Source organism: Pristiophorus japonicus, chromosome 3, assembly GCF_044704955.1.
Source record: "Pristiophorus japonicus isolate sPriJap1 chromosome 3, sPriJap1.hap1, whole genome shotgun sequence".
In the NCBI taxonomy this organism is placed as follows: domain Eukaryota; kingdom Metazoa; phylum Chordata; class Chondrichthyes; family Pristiophoridae; genus Pristiophorus; species Pristiophorus japonicus.
In genome coordinates, this window is record NC_091979.1 from 184,922,619 (window position 1) to 184,948,012 (window position 25,394).

At 44.6% G+C, this 25,394-nt stretch overlaps 1 protein-coding gene across 6 annotated transcripts in view; it reads left to right on the top strand.

Annotated features, from left to right (window-relative positions):
• The window catches only part of raph1a (Ras association (RalGDS/AF-6) and pleckstrin homology domains 1a), a 342,525-nt gene that overhangs the window by 234,974 nt on the left and 82,157 nt on the right, over window positions 1-25,394 (top strand). For 4 of the 6 annotated variants that reach the window (XM_070876085.1, XM_070876083.1, XM_070876087.1 and 1 more), the window contains 2 exons: window positions 12,579-12,653; window positions 21,352-21,429. In XM_070876085.1, the coding sequence (XP_070732186.1) occupies window positions 12,579-12,653; window positions 21,352-21,429 (153 nt within the window). Of the gene's footprint in view, window positions 1-12,578; window positions 12,654-14,420; window positions 14,485-21,351; window positions 21,430-25,394 lie in introns of those variants that run through there. The other 2 variants (XM_070876088.1, XM_070876086.1) reach the window with 2 other exon arrangements.

Sequence of the window (25,394 nt, forward strand, 5' to 3'; positions counted from 1 at the left end):
TTGAATATATCCAATGAACTGGCATCAACAACTCTCTGCGGTTGGGAATTCCATAGGTTAACAACTGAGTGAAGAAGTTTCTCCTCATCTCAGTCCTAAATGGCTTGCCCCTTATCCTCAGACTATGTACCCTGGTTCTGGACTTCCCCAACATCGGGAACATTCTTCCTGCATCTAACCTGTCCAGTCCCGTCAGAATTCTATGTTTCTATGAGATCCCCTCTCATCCTTCTAAACTCTAGTGAATACAAGTCCAGTCGATCCAGTCTCTCCTCATATGTCAGTGTCACCATCCCGGGAATCAGTCTGGTGAACCTTCGCTGCACTCCCTCAATAGCAAGAACATCCTTCCTCTGATTAGGAGACCAAAACTGAACACAATATTCCTTGTGAGGCCTCACTAAGTAATGTAGCCAAATTTGCTGATAGAAAGATAGGTGGGAAAGCTAGTAGTAAGGAGGATGCAAAGAATCTGCAAAGGGATATTGATAGGCTAAGTGGGCAAAAATTTAGCAGATGGAGTCTAATGTGGGAAAATGTGAGGTTATCCACTTTGGTAGGAAAAATAAAAAAGCAACTTCTTTAAATGGGGAGAGATAACATGCTGCAGTGCAGAGGGATCTAGGGGACCTTTTACATAAAGCACAAAAAGTTAGCATGCAGGTACAGCAAGTAATTAGGAAGTCAAATGGAATGTTGGCATTTATTGAAAGGGGGATGGAATATAATAGTAGCAAAGTCCTGCTACAACTGTGCAGGGCGTTGAAGTAATGCGTACAGTTTTGGTCTCATTTAAGGAGGGATATACAGGGTACTTGCATTGGCGGCAGTTCAGAGGAGGTTCACTAGGTCGATTCCTGAGATGAAGGGGATGTCTTGTGAAGAAAGGTTGAGCAGGTTGGACCTACACTCATTGGAGTTTGGAAGAATGAGAGGTGATCTTATTGAAATGTATAAGATTCTGAGGGGGCTTGACTGGGTAGATGCAGAGAGAATGTTTCCCCTCGTGTGGGAATCTCGAGCTACGGGGCATAGTTTCAGAGTAAGCGGTCGTCCATTTAGAACCGAGATGAAGAGGAGTTTCTTCTGAGGGTCGTGAATCTTTGGATTTCTCTACGCCAGAGAGCTGTGGAGGCTGGGTCATTGAATATATTTAAGGTGGAGCTAAACAGGATTTTGAACGATAATGGAGTCGAGGGCTATGGGGAGCAGGCAGGGAGATGGTGTTCAGGCCAAGATCAGATCAGCCATGATATTGAATGGCGGATCAGGCTCGAGGAGCCAAATGGCCTACTCCTCCTATTTCTTACATCCACAGTAATTACATAAGAATATGACGTCTCACAATTGAAGTGCATTGAGACACCGTTTATAAATTCTGTAACACTCTTCAGGAACCTCAGTTTTTCGTACCCACTGTCTAGGACCTATTCGGAAAATCTTTTTCTTCACTTCACTGCCCAACTCATTTATTTCCCTTGCTCTCATTTACAGTCCTCCATGAAATTCTCTTTGACCACATTTTTCATCACTCCTCCCAATATCACCACCTTTGGTTTAGTGTCCATTTTTTTGAAAGCCTAATGGCCTAGTTCCATGTTATAACTTCTATGTATTTCAATGTAAAGAGTGGATTTTCCCATTTCTCGCTTGGGAACTCCCCGGGAACATTATTGAGTTCTGAGAGCGGCCCCTCAGCAAACGTGGAACCGTGCTTTCCCAGTGATGACTGGCCGAGCCGCCGTCTATTCACGCTACTGATTGGCCGAGCTGCCTTTTATTCCCGCTGCTGACTGGCTGAGCTGCCGTCTATTCCCAGCGCTGACTGGCCGAACCGCCGTCTATTCCCAGCGCTGACTGGCCGAGCCGCTGTCTATTCCCAGCTCTTCGCCGGAAACCACTGGAGATTCAGCATCATGGCATGGTCCGAGACAGAGCTGAATTACTGCTTCATGAGGTAGTGACTGTCCTCAGGCTTACGGTTCATGGACTCGTCCACTCGGTTCCAGCCATGGAGTCAGGTGACCTGCTAGTTCCCAGGATCTAGGCCATTACTTTCATGTGATGGCCGGTGTTTGTGCTTCAGTCCCTCGAGACAGTATCGGTGGTGCCATCGCTTCATTAATTTCCCCATTATTTTTGTTGCACTTTATATTTAACTCCCAACGGAAATGGAGAAGCCGGCCTAGTGATGGGCGGCTGTGGACGAACCCACATCAACCAATCAGATTTGCATTTTCACATCACCAGCAAATGAGATGTTACTTGTTCCCGGGCTGTGACTTACCTTCTGCGCAAACACAGCCGTCCAATTGGCTAGCACTCGCCCTCACTCTGTCCTTTCATTGGTTCATACTGAAACCATTTCGGTCAAAGCCAAACTGTCCCAGCGCTGTCATTTCAAACTGCGATCCGCTTTTTCATTTATCCAAACCGAAGCCAATCCAGACAAAGCAATTCAGTAGACAACAAACGATGATCCGCCCTTTCATTGGTCCGTCGCTGCCAATGGGACCCTGTTAAGTGGCCCGTCTGAGTCAGAGTGCGGATGCGGTTTTGCGAGAGCTGCAGTTAGGATGCACCCTTTCTAATGCAATCACATCCTTCCTGTAATGTGGTGACCAGAACTGCACGCAGTACGAAGCTGTGGCCTAACTAGTGTTTTATATAGTTTTTATAACTTCCCTGCACTTGTATTCTATGGCTCGGCTACTAAAGGAAAGCATTCGATATGCCTTTTGGACTACCTTATCTACCTGTCCTAACTTTAAGGATCTGTGGACATATATTCCATGGTCCCTCTGTTCCTCCACACACTCACTATTGGAGGATACTGTTTGTGCTTGGGGAGGGGCAACCATTACCCTTTGCTTCCTGCCACTGAGCCAATTTTGGATTCAATTTGCCACTCATTTGGATCCCATGCGCTTTCACTTTTTTGATCAGCCTACCATGTGGGACCTTGTCAAAGGCCTTGCTAAAATCCATGTAAACTACATCAAATGCACTGCCCTCATCGACCCTCCTTGTTATTTCCTCAAAGAACTCAATCAAGTTAGTCAGACACGACCTTCCCTTAACAAATCCATGCTGGCTATCCTTGATTGATCTGTGTCTTTCTAAATGATTAATATTGTTCCTCAGAATTGATTCCAGTAATTTGCCCACCACCGAGGCTAAACTAACTAGCCTGTAATTGCTCAGTTTATCTATTTCCTCCCTTTTTAAACAATGGTACAATGTTAGCAGTTCACCAATCCTCTGCCTCATCCGAAGACTGTCTCCAGAAAATTGGGACGTATGGTCACCCTGACATAAATGACCTGGATTTAGATAATACAAATGATAATACTAATTGGTGGGAGGATGCACAGACAAGTCTGATTACAAGGACCTGGATAAAGTTGCCAACTGGTAGAACAATGGGAAATCAAACTCAATACAAATAATGTGTTACACATTGTCAGGGAATAGGAGGTGTAATTAGTGAGTTAGGAAAGAGATATAGGAATGATGGACTCAACACTGACCATTGCAGAGCAACGATCAACAAAACAAACACAATTGGCTAACACGCAAAATCAATAGAGGGCATCACACTGAAGCTGTTTAACACTTGGGTAAGGATGTACCTTGAATGGTGTGTTTAATCATGGTCTCCAAGAGGAATATTCACTCCCTGGAAATAGTACAGAGAAGGACCTCAAGACTGTTCCCTGGTGCCAGAGGACTGGATTATGAGGAAAATATAAGAAAAACTTGGGCTTTTTAGCCTTGAAAAGAGGACACTTTATAAAAAGTACCTGTATATAAGATGGCAAATGTTAAAGATAAGGTAAATCTGAAACAGTACTTCAAACTAAATAGTGATGGTAAGACAAAGCGGCACGAGTTCAAACTGGTGAGATGCCAATCTTCAGTGAAATTCTGGGGAGGGTAGTGGAGGTAAAAACCTTGGACTCAATTAAGTAACAGGTGCATGCAGTGATGAGAGAGGACTCTTAGCTAGAATAGACCGATTGGATTAATTTGAACCCACCTTGTGCTCACAATTGCAGCATTATTGCTGGCCTTTGTTGAGATCACTGCCTCAGAAGAGGTGGCAGTAAGGACATTATAATTGGCTTGGGTTTCCACTCCAGTGACACTTCCTCCTCCCTCCCCCCTCAGCTATGTAAATCTTACTATGTAGGTTTACAGTTGAAGACTAGCCACTTGTGAGAAGTAAGGGGGGGGGGGGGTGGGGGGATAGCAGCCCCTTACCCACTGCTAAAACAAAAGCATTTGTTGTAAACATGACTTTGCTATCCAGCTAAGGATCATGTGAACATCGTTATGCTATAGGATATAAATGGTAAATCAGTTGATATTATGGTTTTGCCATCAGTAATCAGCAAAATTTGAAGTACCTTTACAGCTCGACTGGCCAGTGCATCATCCGTGCTGCTAGAGGTACAATTTTGCAGATATATTGCTGATTTCCACCTGCCTGCAGCTTTGCTGTTTCTCAGATCGCGTAGTTCTGTAGTCAAAAATGTAATCTCTTACAACCCCTTGGCAGTGATGCATACGAATTGCCTAAGGTGATTATATTTTCCTTCGTTCCTTTGGGGAAAGGTTTGGCTTGTGCCAAGTCTCGATTGCACTCATTTTGAATCTGTGCCAACTCACGATTCTACAAAGCCCCACAAACCAGTAAAGCATTCAGTGGATGCTGTGTGCAATCCTCCACTTACTCTAATAGTAACCAAGAACCCCCCTCCCTGTGGACCAATGAACTACAAAAAGAAAACCCTTACCTAAGCCCATTGCTCCTATTTAGTGACAGCGTGTATCTACCAATGCATCACCCTGGTGTTACACAACTCACATTTTGGATGGAGCATGTCGAGTTGTATTGCTTTCTGTCTTTTATAGTGTAAATGGACACAGATATTTCCACACACCTACTATTACACTATTAAAATCGAAACAATAAAGCTGGTTTGCTGTATTAAGAGTGTTTCATGTAGCTATCCTTGTGTCCTAGTTTAAGCAGGCAGAGTTTTCCCAAAGTAGTGCATTGGTAGTGTTTAGCTGCTGTGAGACAATCCAACAACTTGATTTTAAATTGTGAGAAAAAAATTGCATGTTTTGTAAAAATTGTGTTGAGTATACCATCATCATCATCATAGGCAGTCCCTCGGAGTCGAGGATGACTTGCTTCCACACTAGAAATGAGTTCTCAGGTGACTGAAGAGTCCAATGTGGGACCTACAGACTCTGTCACAGATGGGGCAAGCGGTGGTTGAAGGAATCGGTGGGTGGGGTGCCTGGGTTGCCACCCGCTCCTTCCGCTGTCGACGCTTGGCTTCAGCTTGCTCTCGGCGAAGAGACTCGAGGTATTCATCGCCTTTCCGGATACTTTTCCTCCACTTTGGGCAGTCTTGGGCCATGGATTCCCAGGTGTCGGTGTGGATGTTACATTTTTTCAAGGAGACTTTGAGGGTGTCCTTGAAGCGTTTCCTCTGCCCACCTGGGGTTCACTTGCCGTGTCGGAGCTCCGAGTAGAGCACTTGTTTTGGGAGTCTCGTGTCAGGCATGTGGACGATGTGGCCTGTCCAGTGGAGCTGATCGAGCGTGGTCGGTGCTTCGATGCTGAGGATATTGGCCTGAGTGAGGACACTGATGGTGCGCCTATCCTGCCAATCGATTTACAGGATCTTGCGGAAGCAGTATTGGTGGTACTTCTCCAGTGTTTTGAGGTGCCTGCTGTACATAGTCCATGTCTCTGAGCCATATAGGAGGGTATCACCATTGCTCTGTAGACCATGAGCTTGGTGCCGGGTTTGAGGTCCTGGTCTTCAAACACACTCTTCCTCAGATGACCAAAGGCTGCACTGGCACACTGAAGGTGGTGTTGGACCTCGTTGTCGATGTCTACCTTTGTTAATGGTAGGCTCCCGAGGCATGGAAAATGGTCCACGTTGTCCAAGGCCTCGTCGTGGATTTTGATATCTGGGGGGCAGGTTGGTAGAGGACCTTTGTCTTATGGATGTTTAGTGTAAGGCCCATGCTCTCGTACGCCTCGGTGAAGGTGTTGATGATGGCTTGGAGTTCGGCCTTCGAGTGCAATTGTAGTTCAGTGACGGAGGATGGGACGACCTTGGATCTGGCCTGGAGGCGGCGGAGCTTGGAACAGATTCCAGTTTGTCCTGTAATTTAGCTCCACTCCAGCGGGGAGCTTGCCGAGGGTGAGATGGAGCATTGCAGCAAGGAAGATGGAGAAGAGCGTTGGTGCGATGGCACAGCCTTGCTTGACCCCGGTCCAAACATGGAATGGGTCTGTGATGGATCCGTTGGTCAGGATCACGGCTTGCATATACCAGCTGCTGTGAAAGCATCATGTTAAAACTCTCTCTGAACTTGGTCATACTGGTCTTCTAGATTCTTTAATACTAATCCATGCTGCAGACATCAAGCATACAGAGGCTAATGTACTATGAAGATATATTGGGTATAAACGTAGACAATGCATTACTTAGAATTAGTTTTAGCTGAGAATTGGGCATATGTATAATCAGTGGTTTCTAATATATTGTAAAAACATGACAGTAAATTTGCTCGCCATTTACAAAGTATTTATAGCATTGAGGCCATTCGTCCCAATAGATCCATGCCAGTGTTTATGCTCCACACGAGCTTCCTCCCACCCTTCTTCATCTAACCCTAGTAACATATCTTTCTATTCCTTTCTCCCTCATGTGCTTATCGCGCATCTCCTTAAACGCATTTGCTTCAACTACTCCCTGTGGAAGCGAGTTCCACATACTAACTACTCTCTGGGTAAAGAAGTTTATCCTGAATTCCCTATTGGATTTATTAGTGACTAACTTATCTTTATGGCCCATAGTTCTGGTCTCCCCACAAGCGGAAACAATGTTCCCTATGTCGAACCTCAATTCTAGTAAATCTTTTTGCACCTTCGCCAGTGTGTATATACCCTTTTTATAATGGGGAGACCAGAACTGTTCACAGTACTCAAGTGCGGTCTAACCAAGGTTCTTTACAAGTTTAGCATATCTTCTCTGCTTTTCAATTCTATCCCTCTAGAAATGAACCTTAGTGTTTGCTTTTTTTATGCCCTTATTAATCTGCGTCACTACTTTGTGAGATTTTTGTATCTGTTCTCCCAGATTCCTCTGTTCCTCTAACCCCATTTAGATACTTATTTTCCAAGGAGTATGTGACCTCCTTATTCTTCCTTCCAAAATGTACTGCCCCACATTTATCTATGTTGAAGTTCATTTGCCAATTATGCACCCACTCTGCAAGTTTATTAATGTCTTCCTGTATTTTGTCACAGTCCTCATCTGTACTAGCTACAACTCTCCAATTTGGTGTCATCTGCAAATTTTGAAATTGTACTTCCTGTTGCCGAGTTAAGTGAACAGTGGTCCCAGCACCGATCCTTCTAGAATATCACTTACCGCCATTTGCCAATCTAACTACCTTTTACCATATGTTCTATCCTTAACCAGCCCTTCTTGTCAGAGGAGGGCAATGGGCCTTTCAAAATATTGCAGTTGTTCACATCCTGTTCTGAATAAGGCTGGTAGTGAACCAAAAATACATTCATTTACTTTTCTGTCCTAAATGCTGTTAAGTTGAGTGGTGTTTGAGGAATGTATTCTGGCATTTTCACCGTGCCCAGTTAGGCGCCGAGCACGCTAGGCACTGAAATTGGAACATTTTTGAGGACTACTCTGCCAGATTCCCCCCTTCTTCTGAAGGTAACAACTCTTCTTGCATGGTTCCACCTTGCCCGTGTGAGTGTCAGGATTCGGGAAACCTCAGTGTCACTGCTAAGCCCAATACACCATGTTGCATTTTTCAGTGAGCCAGATAAAATTGTGTGGAAGTGAGTTGTTTTTTTGGTGATGGTGTTTTCTGATTAGTTCAGTGTGCCAGGAGTATTGCTATTGTTACCAAAATAACTCCTTGCTCAATTGCATTGTGAAGAAATGGAAAAACACACACAACTCAACTTAATTTATGAATTACTATTTGCCTAAAATACTGCAGAGCAACCACTGATTTCATAAAACACTAGTCGGCACAGCATAGCCGCCATTTCATAACCGTTAAGATTTAAAGACGCAATTTGGAGCTAATCTAAAGATCTTTTCTAAAAGGCAGGTACAGCAGAGATTGTTCTCTCCAATGTCTCTAATAATTCAGTTCAAAACAGTGATGAAAACACCACCTGTTGCTAAGAAACAGCCTGTAATCATGAGGGAAACCTATTAATATTAAAAGAATTGTCATAATTCCTTTCGGACTAGGGAGACCCCAAAATGCCTCAAATTATATTTCCACATTAAAATTAGCTTCTAATATTTATCCCTTGCTTATAAATCAAATTTTTACTGCCTGTTTTCTTCTCCTTTTCTTACAATGGCACTTGCAGGATATTGTTCACCTGGGACACTGCCCCCTTGGGAACCCTGCCTAAGGAGCTAAGTTTCATGTGTAAGCCATCACACTGACTTTCAGCTGGTTATTTGGAATTGAAGGGTATCAGACTCAAAGCTGAGCCTGATCATGTCCAAGTGCACACTTTACTACAACAACAACTTGCATTTACATAGCATCTTTAACGTAGCAAAACATCCCAAGGTGCTTCACAGGAGCATAATCAGGAAAAAATTGACACCAAACCAAAGAGAAGATATTAGGTCAGGTGACTAAAAGTTTGGTCAAAGAGAGGTTTTAAGGAGCGTCTTAAGGGAGAGAGAGGCGGAGAGGTTTAGGGAATTCGGTAACTAAAAGCTTGGTCAAAGAGATAGGTATTAAGGAGTGTCTTAAAGGAGGAGAGAGGTGGAGAGGTTTAGGGAGAGAGCTTGGGACCTAGATGGCTGAAGCCATGGCTGCCAATGATTGGAAAGTGGGGGATGCACACAAGGCCAGATTTGGAGCAACCCTGGTGGGGTTGTAAGACTGGAGGAGGTTACAAAAATAAGGGAGAGATTTGAACATGAGGATGAGAATGTTGGTGGACTGGGAGTCACTGTAGGTCAGTGAGCACATTAGTGATGGGTGAACGGGACTTGGTGCGAGTGAGAATATGGTAGCAGAGTTTTGGATGAGCTCAAGTTTATGGAGGGTGGAAGATGGCAAGCCGGCCAGGACAGTGTTGAAATAGTCAAGCCAGAAGGTTATCACTAGGTAATTAGCATCAGTGGGAACCCTGTCTGGTTTTGATCTGTTCCCCTGGCCCAGGGACTCGGGCCAGTTGAAGTTTATAGGCCAGGAATCAAACCTGTAACTTTTCTGGTCTTTATTGTCCAGTCTGTACTGCCTATTGCACTTAGAAACTGAGCCACCAGGGGAAGTTGAGATAGGAGTTTTATTCTGGAATATGTTTGTAGCTGTGTAAAGTACAAACTTTTGAAGAACCTGAAGAACTGAGGGCAGTTTGATTTTTTGCTAGTTCCAAACAATGAAGTAGGAGCAGGTGGATCAAGGCACACCAGAGGAAAGACGAGGCTAGGGCAAGATGTATTTATTTTTGGGTGAAGTACCAAGGCCCATGGTGCAAGACATCACCAAGACTAAAAGGAATAGGAGAGATGAGGTAAATTGAGTGATGATGAAGTGAGACTAGGATTGGGTGTTAAAATCCAGTACGTTATAGGGCGAGGGAAGAATGAGGAAGGTAGAGTTGCAGTTTTCAGGTCCTTGAGATGGTGTGAAGAGTTTTGGACACTGGTCCAGAAATAATGCTCAACATTTCATTTGTGGCAGACATTCGCTTTGGAGGAAGGGGTAAGCCCTAAAAGTGGACTTGCATTCAATGATTGGAAATTAGAAATATTAATATTGTAGGAAAGAAGCAAAAAAGGTTGGAAAGTCGGAGGGAGTAGGAAAAGGGACTGGGAGTCCATATGAAAGGAAATAGCAATGATTTTTATTGGCAAATAAATAAAAGGATAGTCAAAAGTAGTGGGACCACTTAAAGGTAAAAGGGGCTATCTTGGACTTGAGTGAGCAACTGTTGGAGATACTGAAGTATTTTGCCTTCGTTTTTAGAGGAAGTTGAAAGCAGGATTGTATCCGAAGAGGATGTGGAAGAACCGCACTGGAAATAAATGTTCAAAAGAAAGCAATTTAAATGCATAGGACTGAAAGTAGAGATGTTGCCAGATGATATCCCAGAATATTCTCTTTCCCTGAGGTGGTGGTGGTGAACCTTCCTCTTGAACTGCTAATGGTTTTATATAACTGACTTGCTGGGCTACTTCAGAGGGTAGATAAGAATCATGTTGCTATGGGACTGGATTCTCATGCAGACCAGACTGGGTAAGAATGGTAGGTTTCCTTCCATAAAGGATGGTGAAATAGCTAGGTTTTTACAACAATTTTACTGATTTTTAAAGAAACTGAGTTCAAATTCTCAAATTACCAGAATGGTTTTTGAACTCGTGTTCAGGTCTCTGGATTACTGGTCCAGTGACTAGATTACCATGCTCCTTATTATAGAGGAAGATTTATTCATGCAATTTATACCTGCCCTGTGTGTGTTAGTTAACACTGGGTGACTGAAATGGAAAGTGTTCCATTCCCCAACACTCAAATTTCCTCAACTTGACGATTGCAAAATTCATAAGAAAAGTTGCAAACCGTCTGTGCCACCCTGTAGTCACATTGTTATAATGTGCAGGTTGAAATTAAACAACTGTTAATTTTCCTCCATTTGCCATGAAGTTTTTGCAGTGGGGGTTGGTTTCCAACTTGTTTGCAGTGTAAATAATGACCATGATCTCCACACTCTGCCATTGGTGGGAGGGCAAGGTGCGAAAATGTAGGTACAGGGCAGCTGGGGCTTTATTGGCTTGTCACACATATATTTTTAGACTTAAATTTTAAACTAAATTTAATAGAGATGTTGGAGTTTACTCATTTACAATATCTTTGCCTCCAATATTTATTCAAAACCGAGTTTTGTGCTCTCCCCACTACTTTTATCGACTGAGTTATGAGCACGTGTGCAATCTTGCTGAACACTGACTTGATTGCTGTCATGTGCAGACTGCTGCTGAATGTTGCCTTGAAAGGAAACGTATAAAAATTAAAATAGTCAAAACTTTTGACTGCAGCTTTATAAAAAATTATCTTTTATTTGCATTAGGATTTCACACCCATTACTCAGCTTTACTAGAATCTGCCTCTGCTCCAAAGCTTTTCAATTCTGAATTACCACAGTAAGAAATTAAAGATAATGGATCGATGTGTTAAAAATTGTTCATTGTTCAACTTTTGTGAATGCTTTTTATCTCTCCAATGCAAAGTAAACCACGGAGGATAAACTGAGGGGGTCTAGTTTATTTCATTGTAGCTCTTGTATCTCATAAGCAGACTAAATTGACGGTACCCATTTCCCCCACAATTGGTTTCTTTGTAGCAATGCGATAAAGACACGAGTTAATTTAAATTTCGCACCTTAACACTGAAGGTATTTTGCAATCATTGAGAATTTAGCAATGAATTGTGGAATGTTCAAGTTCCGAAGTTTATTGCATGTAGTTTCTATTCTCAATGGGGTGTAAATGTGTGTTTTTAATGCATTAATTTCTCTTCCACCTCTTCTACCCCCCCCCCCCAACACAACCCCAATTTCTCTGCATCTTGCCTGAAGGCATCACTTCTTGCTGGGATACTATGCCACAGGCCCCAGGGACCTCATTTAAATGGCTGTTCCTCATGAGAGTCCAGCCCATGAATATCAGCAAAGTATTATAGTCAAACCCGATGTCCACTCATTGCACTTTCCACCAGGATAGTGATCCTGATCCCTTCCCAGTGGTAGGGAGGCCAGTAGCTAAAGCCAGCTAGTTCAGCACAGACAGGAAATCTAAGCTAGAATTTAGCTGGTCTGCTTGACTGGGTAGCACACAGCCTTTGGGTGAACCAACAAGAATAGCATGAGTTTCTCACCCAAGATACTTGACAAGGACCTGAACTTATGATGGTTTCCAAAGATCTTGTTTGAGTGTGCAGCTGGTTGTCTGCTTAATTTGTATCCTAGGTAAATGTTTTTGGCATCTCATATTTGAGAATCCTATCGGAATAGCCTCCCACCAGTGAACCACTGGGGCACTAGAATCTTGCTTCCAGGAGAAACAGTTATCCTGTGTTACATGCCCTCAGCATTCAAGGGAAGAAGAAAGTGCCAACAAAATGCCTCTGACCCACTCAATGAAATAGACCTATTCTCCACACCCCTTTCCAAAAAAAATCCACGACACTTTCTCTGACTAAATGTAAGGCTGAATTGAAATCTGCACTGGAGAGATTGCACAGGGGTGCATCATAGTGTAACATTCTAGTAAGATGTGTGTTTGAGTATATGTGATCTTTAAGGAATATATATGAATGTGTGTGTGTGTATATCTCTAAGAGTTGTTATCAAGTGGTTTGCTGCTGAATTGCTTTTCTGTAATGAATAGATTGCTTTTTATTCTATGCTTGCACACTTCAATTTTTTTTAATCACTGCACTGATTTATTTCTCTTTTTTTCTTTATTTCCTGCACCAAGCATTCCTATCTGGACAGGGAAACGTCAATCATTTTGAGAAACATAGCTGGGAAACCTTCTCATTTGCTGACCAAGGTGAAGCGTGTCTTCCAACCTGCATGTGATGAAACTCTGTAGGTAGAATGAGTAACCCTGTGACTTGTTGCCAACCCCATACCCTCTAATATATAAATATCAAAGAATCCTTTTGATTTCCCTTTTCCTCAATCCCTTGCAGTATGTTAACCAAGCTGTTGGGACTGGTCATACTCAGCTTGTGTTGCAGTGTCTCCTCCAGTAATTGGCTTAATTGTTGACTCTTCCTGCTTGTGACCCACCCCTTTCCCTAATGACTGTAAAATAGGCTTTGTCTTGAGCATTTTTTGTATTTGTGCATTTCAGAAACTTGCTACTTAATCAGGTAGCTGCATGAGAGCATGACTAGTGCCTGCATGCAACCCCTTGGCAACCTTTCAGTGCACTTCCTGGATAACTCAGAAGGGGAGTTTTGCTCAGTCTTTGCAATCATTTCCGTCTTTGTTTTATCATTCTGGTAATCTGTATTGAATTATGCGCATGTTCATTTACAATTCAAAATACCAAGAAAATGACCACATGCACCATGCCCAGACAAAAATCAATACCCCACCAATATTTTTGCAGCATCGTTTAAGTTCAAAATATGTTTAACTGATAACATTCACAGAAATATTCTGTGGAATTTATTGGTGCTCGCAAATTAACACCACACAACTTAGCAAAGCTCCAACTTCTTGACCACCGGAAAGTTTTACCATTTCAAAACTTGAGCGCTGTATAGATCTAGATTGTGCTGATTTGGTCCCCAGTAAGTTCTGAGATTCTTAGAACACAGAAAAAAAGTTGTCTATTTTCATGTGAAGTTGTTACAAAAACTTTAACACTGACGGCTGCAAAAGATGTAAACCACATGGAGTACTGCCGAGCAAGTAGTTGAGACTTCCCAACAATTGAAATCTTTGCCAAAGTTAGCCCCACACGAATATTCCAAAAGATTACGACCTTTAGCTCTGGAACATCTCAGAAAAGTGGCCTTAATGGGACCTAGAAACTACATCAAATTAAACTCAGTTATGTAATTGCACATCTTACACCGTTCTACTGTGGCAGCTCTTGTTCGGTGGGTTTCCACTTGTGACACGGCATCATGAAACAGATTTAGCGACACTGAGAAATATTCATTGAATTGAAATTTTAACCCGGATCCATATGGAAGGTCCAAGATCAGCTGCTTCACTTCATTTTTAAGAAGCCAACATGGCTTCCTTGGCCTTGTGGATAAAGGCATTGTCTGGTGTTGCACTCGGTCATACAGGCCCAAAGGCCCAAGTTCAATTCCCAATATGTGATGAGTTAGCTGATCTCAGCTGGGGTAGCAGTTCTGATGGATTATCTGGGGCAGGGTGGTGGAAAAACCAGTTAGGTGTCCCACTCTTGCTAGAAGGTCTGTGTGTGCGGAATATCAGGTGAGGATAAGACTGGGCTTAGCTATCCACCCTCCAGTAGTGTTACAGCTCTCAAATTCCTATTTGTGGTGAGGCACCAGAGGATGACCAGTGCCCGTGGACACCTGCAGCAAGAGTTGGCACCTTCAGGCCCAAGGGGGTTGGGAGACAGAAGGGAGTAAATTAGATGAGGAACCCTATTGAAGGCAAGAGGGGCAGAGGAATTTCAGCACACCACATTAAAATAATCCATTATTTAATTTTTTTAAACCTTTTTGTTCTCTTCCCGAATTTTGTACCATTTTCTCCTACTTCCTTAGGCTCCCTTCTCCCCTCCACACCACACACAAGCCATTCCTTAAGCAAGACGGCAGTCAGCAACCTATTCCCAAGCTTCTGCTGCGTATGCTCTTGAATCTGTTGCTAAGAGGTAAATTGCATTGGTAAGTGGGCTCTGCTTCTCTCTCTTGCAATAGTGTCTTGCCTGTGCTTGGTGGCTCACTTGACTACCACAGGAGCAGCAGTAGACCTAAAACCTATATTCTGGCCCCAGGGTAATACCCAAAGTAACTAAAAATTGGTTTGAAAGCTCAATGTAGAAGCCTACTGGGGACAATCTATCTATTTATTGCAAATTGATTTCCTTGATCAGCGTGGTTAATAAGTCTGATCAGTAGAAACCACTATGTCCTTGGAATTCTATTGAGGCAGCTATTGTAGTCAGTGTTAAGCTAGTACTGGAACAATTATACTGTATATTCAGTTGATTAATTTGAGTATTTTATTGAGCATGAGAATGGAATATAGCAAGTGGGAATAGGGAAAGGTTAGTCTTTGGATTTTGGCATGTTTTTAATATATTTTTGCTGTTCCATTTTGAGTCCCCCGCCTTCCTTTGAGCAACTGTTTGGTGTGTGTGAGAGGCGTCCCTAGGTGGCTCCCCTTTCCTTGTTGCCTTCACCTTCCTGTGAGGGAGTGCTCCCCTGCTGACTGGCTATGATTGGGAACTCTCACCACACAGGGAATTCAAAACAAAAGGGCTTGAAGAAAAATTGCTGCTGCAAACTGCAGGACGTTATCACTTGGAAGAAGCACTGAGGGTAGCAAGGGCACTGGGTGGGGGACTTCAATGTGCATCACCAAGAGTGGCTCGGTAGCACCACTACTGACCTAGCTGGCCGATTTCTGAAGGATATATCTGCCAGACTGGGCCTGCAGCAGGTGGTGAGAGAACCAACACAAGGGGAAAAATCTACTTGACCTCATCCTCACAAATCTATCTGTTGCAGATGCAACTGTCCATGGCAGCATTGGTAGCAGTGATAACCGCACAGTCAGTGTGGAGATGAAGTCCTGTTTTCACACTGAAGACACCCTCCTTCGTATTGTGTGGCACTACCACCGTGCTAAATGGGACAGATTCAGAACAGATCTAGCAACTCAAAACTGGGCACCCATGAGGTGCTGTGGGCCATCAGCAGCAGCAAAATTGTATTCCACCACAATCTAACCTCATGACCTGGCATATCCCTCACTCTACCATTACCATCAACCCAGGGGACCAACTCTGGTTCAATGAGAGTGCAGAAGAGCATGCCAGGAACAGCACCAGGCGTACCTAAAAATGAAATACAAACCTGGGAAGCTGCAACACGGGACTACATGCATGCTAAGCAGCGGAAGTAGCATGCTATAAACAGAGCTAAGCGATCCTACAATCAACGAATCAGATCAAAGCTCTGTAGTCCTGACACATCCAGTCGTGAATGAGGGTGGACATTTGAATAACTAACGGGTGGAGGTGGCTCTATGAATACTCCCATCCTCAATGATTGGCGGGGCCAAGCACGCTTGTGCAAAAGACACAGCTGAAGCGTTTGCAACCATCTTCAGCCAGAAGTGCCGAGTGGATGATCCATATCAGCCTCTTCATGACGTCCCCACCATCACAGAAGCCAGTCTTCAGCCAATTTAATTCACTCCACGTGATATCAAGAAGCTGTTGAGCGCACTGGATACAGAAAAAGCTATGGGCTCCAACAACATCTGGCTGTCGTGCTGAAAACTTGTGCTCCAGAACTAGCCGCGCCTCTAGCCAAGCCGTTCCAGCTGTAACACTGGCATCTACCTGACGATGTGGAAAACTGACCAGGTATGTCCTGTCCATAAAAAGCAGGACAAATCCAATCTGGCCAATTACCTCCCAATTGGTCTACTCTCAATTATCAGCAAAGTGATGATAGCACTGTCGACAATGCCTATCAAGTGGGACGTACTCACCAATAACCTGCTCACTGATGCTCAGTTCGGCTCCAGACCTCATTAGAGCCTTGGTCCAAAAATGGACAAAAGAGCTGAATTCCAGAGGTGAGGAGAGTGACTGCCCTTGACATCAAAGCAGCATTTGACCAAGGATGGTATCAAGGAGCCCTAGTAAAATTGAATTCAATGGGAATTGGGGAAGACTTTACACTGACTGGAGTCATACCTAGTACAAAGGAAGATGGCTGTGGTTGTTGGAGGTTATCATACCAGCCCTATGACATCTAAGGGCAGTGTCCTAAGCCCAACCATCTTCAGCTGCTTCATCAATGACCTTCCCTCCATCATAAGTTCAGAAGTGGGGATGTTCGCTGATGATTGCATAGTGTTCAGTTCCACTTGCATCTCAGATAATGAAGCAGTCCGTGCCCGCATGCAGCGATACCTGGACGGCATTCAGGCTTGGGCTGATAAGTGGCAAGTAACATTCTCGCCACACAAGTGCCAGGCAATGACCATCTCCAACAAGCAAGAGTGAAACCACCTCCCCATGATAATAGACGGCATTACCATCACTGAATCCTTCATCAATATCCTGGGGGTCACCACTGACCCAAAATTTAACTAGACCAGCACAAATACTGTGGCAACAAGAGCAGGTCAGAGGCTGGATATTCTGCAGCTCGCTTGATTGGCACCCCATCCACCACCTTAAACATTCACTCCCTCCACTACCGGCGCACCGTGGCTGCAGTGTGTACCACCTACAAGCTGTACTGCAGCAACTTGCCAAGCCGCCTTTGGCAGCACCGCCCAAACCCGCAATCTCTACCACAGAGAAGGACAAAGGCAGCAGGTGCATGGGAGCACCATCACCTGCAAGTTCCTCTACAAGTTACACACCATCCTGACTTGGAAATATATCGCCGTTCTTCGTCGCTGAGCCAAAATCCAGAAACTCTTTTCTCCCCCCTTCCCCTGCCCCCAACTACACTATGGGAGTTCCACAAGGACTGCAGTGGTTCAAGAAGGCGGCTCACGGGCACTTGGGAATGGGCAATAAATCTGGCCTTGCCAGTGACACCCACATCCCGGAATGAATTCCCGTTTTGAATTTGACACTGGTCTGTGGGATGGCATGGGGCTGTACAGTGGGGCTCATTGCCCTTGGATAGCAAAGGGGTGGGGAGGATGAGAGAATCAGACAGATTTTCCATTCCTAATCGCTGTCCAGTATACCATATTAGAACTCTCCTCTGTGTGGTTGTCATTTGAGGGCTGGGACAGGTTTGATGATTGTCATGGTCAATTTTAGCTACTTGGGTAAGAAACTAGCATCTGTGATGATCTTTAATAGGAATTGAACAGCAAATGTACAGGATGGGGACAACTGGCTAGAAATGCAATGCTAGAGTCCTCCCTGCTCATAACTGGCCTTGGATAAATTTGAGTATTTTTCCCATCCCTAACACCAGGGCACTCGATCAATTGTCAGATGGAAAAACAAGTCATCAGAGTTTGTACTTCCTTCAGCATTCTGGTGACCTTCCTGTCAGGAGCATTAGCCATCAGAGTTAAGCAAACTAAAGTCTTCTTTCTTCAGAAATGTAGTAAACAGTAAGGATGTTGGTAATAGATTTCAGAAGGATATAGACAGACTGCTGAAATCGCTGACAAGTGGCAGATAAAATTTAATGGAGATGTGAAGTGATGCATTTTGGTCGGCAGAATAAGGAGAGGCAATATAAACAATAGCTACAATTTTAAAGGGGTTGTAAGAACGGAGAGGTCAGGGGGTCCACGTACACAAATGTTTGAAAGTGGCAGGAGAATATTGGGCCTCCGCGCGGATAGGTTGCGCGGGCGGATAGGCTGAGGGTGTAGGACCCATAGTGCATGATTAGGCTGGGCCGTTGTTGTGGCCCTTTCCTGCAGCTAGGCTGGGCTGGTGTCGGTACCGTTGCCCGCATCTGAGCTGGGCTGTTGTGGTCCCTGCCCGCAGCTGGGCCAGTGTCGGGGCCCCAGGCCAGGCTGGTATCGGGGGCCCCCGGCCCGTGTCTGTCGGGACCCCAGGCCAGGCCGGTGTCTGGCACCTGGCTAGGTGTCGGGGCCCCGGGCCCTGTCCTGTGCATGCGTAAAACTTAATATGGAAAAGCCTGTCCCGGGCTGTACAGTACTGGCAAATAAGCTGCACTGCCACGCAGCTTAGAGGGAATGTTGCAGGCTGGTGGTGGTGCCCCACCCATGCAGGGCAAGACTGAGCCAGTGTCGTCCAACGCAAACATGCAGAAATACCAAGCCGGGTAGTCCCGCACGCGGCCAGCCAGAGCCAGGCGGGCACAATTCTTCTTCACAGGCAGTCTCTTGAAATCGAGGAAGACTTGTTTGCACTCCAAAAGTGAGTTCTCAGGTGACTGTACAGTCTAATACGGGAATTACAGTCTTTGTCACAGGTGGGACTGACAGTCGTTGGAGGGAAGGATGGGTGGGGAGTCTGGTTTGCTGCATGCTCCTTCCGCTGCCTACGCTTGTTTTCTGCATGCTCTCAGCGACGAGACTCGAAGTGCTCAGCGCCCTCCCAGATGCTCTTCCTCCACTTGGGGCAATCTTTGGCCAGGGACTCCTAGGTGTCGGTGGGGATGTTGCACTTTATCAAGGAGACTTTGAGGGTGTCCTTGAAACGTTTCCTCTGCCCACCTGAGGCTCGCTTGCCATGTAGGAGTTCCGAGTAGAGCACTTGCTTTGGGAGTCTTGTGTCCAGCATGTGAACAATGTGGCCCGCCCAATGGAGCTGGTCAAGTGTGGTGGTCTGTGCTTCGATGCTGGGGATATTGGCCTGGTCGAGAACACTGACATTGGTCAGTCAGTGCACAATTCATTCATCCTGTTAGTTCATCAGAATGTTAACTGGACACCTGGGTTTTCTTGGCAGCAACTGATTCAGACTTTGTATACTGTGTCTCCACCATCTGAAGTTAAATTTAAACAGAAGAGTAAATTGATTAGATTTTGATCGCATCTAGCTATGTATTTGCCGCAGCTGTTTGACTTGTTAACATTTGCAGGCGGCTGGTTATTACTATGGCTCTATGGACAGTGCTCCAGGCCAGAGTCTTGCTGATTTTAGAATAAGCTGTCATTTTTCAGGCAGACATTTTGATCCCATCCTGTTAAGTTTAGGTGTCTAGGACTTACAGTGCACTACACCAGGCTCAGAATTTAGCTCCATGATGTTTTAACCGGATCTTTACAGCAAACCTATTCCCCCAATTACCGAATCCAATTCTTAGCCTTTTACCATGATTACATTCAGATGACAGGAGGGTGCATCCTTCAGTGGATTAGTTGAAGAGATCAATGAGCTATGCAAACAAAGCTGATTCTTGTCTGTGTTGAATTCATTGATCTCAGCTGGGTGGCTGTCGGGTTGCTGAAATTGGCCTTGCTATTCTTGAACTCACTGTCCAATGACTCTGGAAAGAGTGAATATGGAAGCCTGATGAAGACGGCAGCAGGTTCGATTGCAATGCACCGCATGATCGAAGAGTCTGCCAACACACAATGAATGATATTACAAGGTATTGGAGGCTGATTGAGTGGTGCCTGTGAAACTGTACCCTAGCAAGAATCTGCCTTCAGAAGGAAAGGGGAGAAAATTACCAAACCAATTCATGGAGGATGTATGGCTCGTGTTCCTTTTTCTCGCAGCCAATATCTCTGAACTGAGCAAACTACTTTTAAAATGGAGCCCAGATGATTAGAGTGAACCGCAGTATGTGAACAGAAAATCAGAAATGTTTTTTTAAATTATGCAGTAGAAAACGACAGTGCGTCTTGTTAACAGTTCAATTTTGTATGTAGCACTTCCCCTTTTTCGCTGCCCAACCCCTCTCGTGTCCATTCTGCACTTGACCAGCTCTCCCTGGGGCTACTGTTGGTGCAGCTGCCTGGCTACCCCTTCAGGAGGTTGCCTTGAAGGATGAGAGCCCCTTCTTTTCTCCTTACACAAGACAACCTAGCCAGTATCAGCAGGTGGTCAAGGCAACACCATAGTTTTTAGACATTTTACAGATATGGATAAGGATATCTATATTAAAACATTAATCTCCTGTTTCTGATTAATTTATCTTATCGGTTCAATGCGTGTAACTTGTTGATGCATACCATTTAATTCCCTTGAGATTTGAGGCTGAACTCCCCAGAGGCCTCTGGTCTCGCGCAACATCAAAGTATAAAAATCCCATTGTGTTCCAGAGTGCCTGCACCTGCTGTGTCTGATATTATCTAACTGGCATGTGATGAATGAACGTCACCAGTTTTTAGCCATGTATAATATAAAATTAAAAAGGAGGCGGGGAGAATTGATTATTTCTGTAAAGCAGCAATGTTAGCACAGGAGCCTGCTGCTGAGTGTTTTTTTTGCTCTTTGCTTAATTGGTTTCTCAGCTAATAGCTTGGGCACTGTCATCGCGTTAACAGCTCAGTCTTTTGTGGCACGGGATAATGTTTATGGTGATTATATTCCTGAACCATCCCAGCTTGTTCGAACCAACGCTCTGTCAGGGTACCACTTTGTGCCATACAGGTAAATCTAAAGAATGGTTTTCACTGATCATCATTTGAGTCCAGGCAGTATAAATGTAGCAGTTGTTACTGTTATCTTGAATGCAATTGGATGTGAATAGTCTGGTCAACAGCAAATGCAATTTGTTCCCTTAACAGAAAAGTTCCATCGGTTGTGAGATTTTTGTTTCCCAGTTAAGTTCATCCCATGAACAAGCTGAAGGCTGAAAACTCCATTTTTAGAGCAGATGCAATGAAGGATATTTGGGGGAGGATCTCGTTTTTTAGTGGCATCCAATTCAAACTCCTATGTGATGCTACAAGATTTGGGGATGTTGCTTGAATTGTGTCCTGAGCTCACTGCACAGTGGTGGTTGGTCATAAGAAGATGCTTTCGATTCTGCCGTGCTGTGTCTGAAAGGTGTATTCCCTGGTGCATTATAGTGTCCTGATTTGTCTTAAATTTGCTCACTGTGTATCTGCAGGAGGAGCAAGCTGCCAGGCAGAAAGCAGAAAAAATCAGGGTGGCGTTGGAGAAGATCAAAGAAGCACAAATCAAAAAGGTAAGGGGGTGGCAAAAAGCAAAGAAAAAATTCCAGATGCAAACAATTAAACAAAGACAGAAAATGGTGGTAACATTCAGCAGGTCAGTCAGCACCTATGGAGAGATATTCCAACAATGGGTCTACATCTGAAATGTTAACTTTTTCTGTTCTCTACAGATGCTAACTGCCCAGATAATTCGGGGGGGTGTGCTCTGTCAGAAGTTGCTTTCATAATTACCAGACCCTTTGTGTGTTGGAAGTGATTTTGGTTTGAGAATTTGCATTCAGGTTCAAAATCTGGAAATAAAAAGCTGGTATCAGTAAAAGTGACCATGAAGCTGTCAGATTGTCATAAAAATCCAACAGGTTCGCTAATGTTCTTTCGGGAAGGAAACCTGACATTCTTGCTCAGTCTGGCCTATCTGTGATTCCAGTCCCACACCAATGTGGTTGGCCCTTAACTGCCCTCTGAAGTGGCCAAGAAAGCCACTCAGTTGGCCCACCACCATCTTTTCAGGCAACTAGTGATGGGCAAAAAATGCTGGCCTTGCCAGCGATGCCCACATCCCACAAATGAATTTTAAAAATATAATGCTTAGAAACTTGCAGTACTGTTATTCGGCCCATTGTGCCTGTGCTGGTTCTTTGAAAGAGCAGTCATGCATAGTCCCACACTCCTGCATTTTAAACATAAACCCTGCAAGTTCCTCATCCTTGGGTACCTGTCGAACTCCTTTTTTAAACTTGTTTATGGAATCAGCTCCCACCACCTTTTCAGGTAGGGAATCCAGATCCCTACAACTCTCCAGTGAAAAAGAATTTTCCTCATCTCCCCTCTAGATCTTTAACCAATGATTTTAAAGCTGTGACCCTTGGTTATTGACCCCTTGGCCAGAGGGAATAGTTTTTCTCCACTCTATCAAAACCACTCACCAGCTTGAAAACCTCTGAGGTCAGCTCTTAATCTTCCCTGTTCCAAGGAGAACAGTCCTAACTTTCCCAACCCCTCCTCATAACTGAAGTCCCACATCCCTGGTAACATCCTGGAAAACTTCCTCTGTACCTTTCTAAGGCCTTTACATCTTTCCTGAAGTGTGGTGCCCAGAATTATCCACAGTACTCCAGCTCAGGAACGAGGTGGGGGGGGGAAGGGAAGTCATTAAATTCTACAATAAATCCTTAGTTATACTTATACAAATATTATACAAATAAATCCAACCTGAATAAAAATTTATAAGCAAAGAAAAGATTAAATAAACCATGTTCCTACCTGTGTGAAAGTGCTTCAGGCAGGCCTTTCAGGCAGCGGTTTGCCGTCGGGACCGACCGACGGCAGGGGGAGAAAGCTGGAAGAAGCCCCAGTACTTGAGGCAGCCGTTTGCCGTCTGGCCCGACCGACGGCAGGGGGAGAAAGCTGCAAGAAGCCTCAGTGCTAATCATGGAAGGGCAATGTGGTTTTATTAAAAAATGTTAAAAATTGAACAGCTACAAAGAATTTGAATAGTCTCAAACAAGTGCATGTGTCCCGTTTATCACAGTCTATCTTTAATTACAGAATGCACTCCCTCACACACAGAAATATCAAGAAAATTAAAATACAAGCCTTTGCAAGGGTTCAATAAACAAATTTTCACTTTTTCTGCACCACTTTTTAAAATGGCCGAGTGCCAATGTTTACTTCAGACTGCGCGTGCGCGAACGCTCCAACGCGCACGTGCAGGGTTGCCGGCACCAAAAAAACTCATTTAAATTGTACCCGCTCCCTCCTACTTACAAAATCGGCACGAGTGGTAGGCTCCACCCCCTGTGCGCCAAGCCAAGCAGACATCGAGCTGCAAGGCGCTCGAGAATACCGCGTTTTTTTTCAGGCGCCGTTTTCGGCGCGAAAAACCGGCGCCCAGCTCGGAGGGGCGCCTGTTTTGCCGCGTGTGGAAACTTGGGGCCTTTATAATGCTGCTTCCTACATCCGAGTCTGGGTCGTTTCTAAAATTAAAGTGTAATGGATCCAAAACTGACCCGTGGGATTCACCACTGCAAGCCACCTCCCAGTCTGAAAAGCATTCATTCACCACAACCCTCTGCTTCCTGTTACCCAGCCAATTTGTATCCTTGGGCTTGAATCCATAATCTCGACTGATACTTCAATGAAATACTGAGGGAGTGCTGCACTGTCGGATGTGCCATCTTTTGGATTAGACATTGACGATGGAGCCTCAGTTTAATCAGAGGTCATTTTTAAAATTTGTTCATGGGATGTTGCTGGCAAGGTGGGCATATATTGCTCATCTCTAATTGCCCTTGAGAAGATGGTGGTGAACCGCTGCAGTCCGTATGGTGAAGGTACTCCCACTGTGCTGTGAGAGTTTCAGGATTTTGACCCAGTGATGATGAAGGAGCGGAGATTAATTTCCAAGTCAGGATGGTGTGTGACTTGCAGGAGAACATGGAGTTGGTGGTGTTCCCATGTGCTTGCTGCCTTTGTCCTTCTGGGTGGTAGAGGTCGAGGGTTTGCGAGGTGCTGTCAAAGAAGTCTTGGCGAGTTGCTGCATTGCATCTTGTAGATGGTACACACTGCAGCCACGGTGCGCTGGTGGTGGAGGGAGGGAGTGAGTGAATGTTTAAGCTGATGGATGGGGTGCCAATCAAGCTGGCTGCTTTGTCCTGGATGGTCTTGAGTTGCTGGAGCTGCACAATCCAGGCAAGTGGAAAGTATTCCATCACACTCCTGACTTGAGCCTTGTGGATGGTGGAAAGGCTTTGGGGAGTCGGTAGGTGAGTCACTTGCCGCAGAATACCTAGTCCCTGACCTGCTCTTGCTGCCATAGTATTTATGTGGCTGGTCCAGTTACGTTTCTGGTCAATGGTGACCCCCCCAGGATGTTGGTGGGGGATTCAGCAATGATAATCCTGTTGAATGTCAAGGGGAGGTGGTTCGACTCTCATTTGTTGGAGGTAGTCTTGCTTGGCACTTGTGTGGCATAAATGTTGCTTTCCACTGAGCCCAAGCCTGAATGTCGTCCAGGTCTTGCTTCATGCGAACATAGACTGCTTCCATTTTCTGAGGAATTGCGAACTGAACCCTGTGCGAACATCCCCACTTCTGACCTTTATGATGGAGGGACGGTCATTAATGAAGCAGCTGAAGATGGTTGGGCGTAGGACATTGCCCTGAGGAACTCCTGTAGCGATGTCCTTGGGCTGAGATGATTGACTTCCAACAACCACGACTATCTTCCTTTGTGCTAGGTATGACTCCATCCAGTAGAGAGTTTTCACAAAATTGCCTCCATTTGTAGATCAGCGACTGATGTTTGCCTCACTCTGGGGCTCTCTCTGGTCCAGGTATCTTTCGAGGTTGAAATTGATGTTGAAGTCATGGGAACCTGATTGCATGAGTGGATTTTCAGCTAGTCAGTGAGTAAGGCATTAGTGGAATGATGCAATACAGAGCGTGGCACTGCACAGAGCCATCTACCTTGCATTATTTCTAACCCATGTTAACTCTGACCTTTGAGTGCTCAATGCTGATACTGTACTTTCCCAAGGATATATGGGCTCAAATTTCCCCAGGAGTTGCCCCGCTTTTTTTGGAGCAAGTAGTTTTTTTTTGGAGTAACTTAAAAATCGCAAATTTCCCCATTTAACTTGCTCCAGTGTAAGTCAGTTAGTTAGTTTTTTTTAGTTTAGTGTTTTTTTCCAAAAGGGGGCGTGACCAGCCATTTATGCCTGTTTTGGCCATAGAAGCAAATTTGGCCAGCTAAAAGTTACTCCAAACTAACTTAGGCCAGTGTGTGTGGCCACTTTTGTACGCATAGAAAAACCTTACCTACATTTAAGAAATCAGCGCAGTTAGCCAGAGATTTGGGAGGGGGGGTGGTGGGGTGGGGGGAAGGGAAGGTGAGTTAGAGGATTCTAAAGCACTAAACACCTTCACAGCATCTTGGCTTCAGCACAACATCTTCACCACAACATCAAAAATAAAG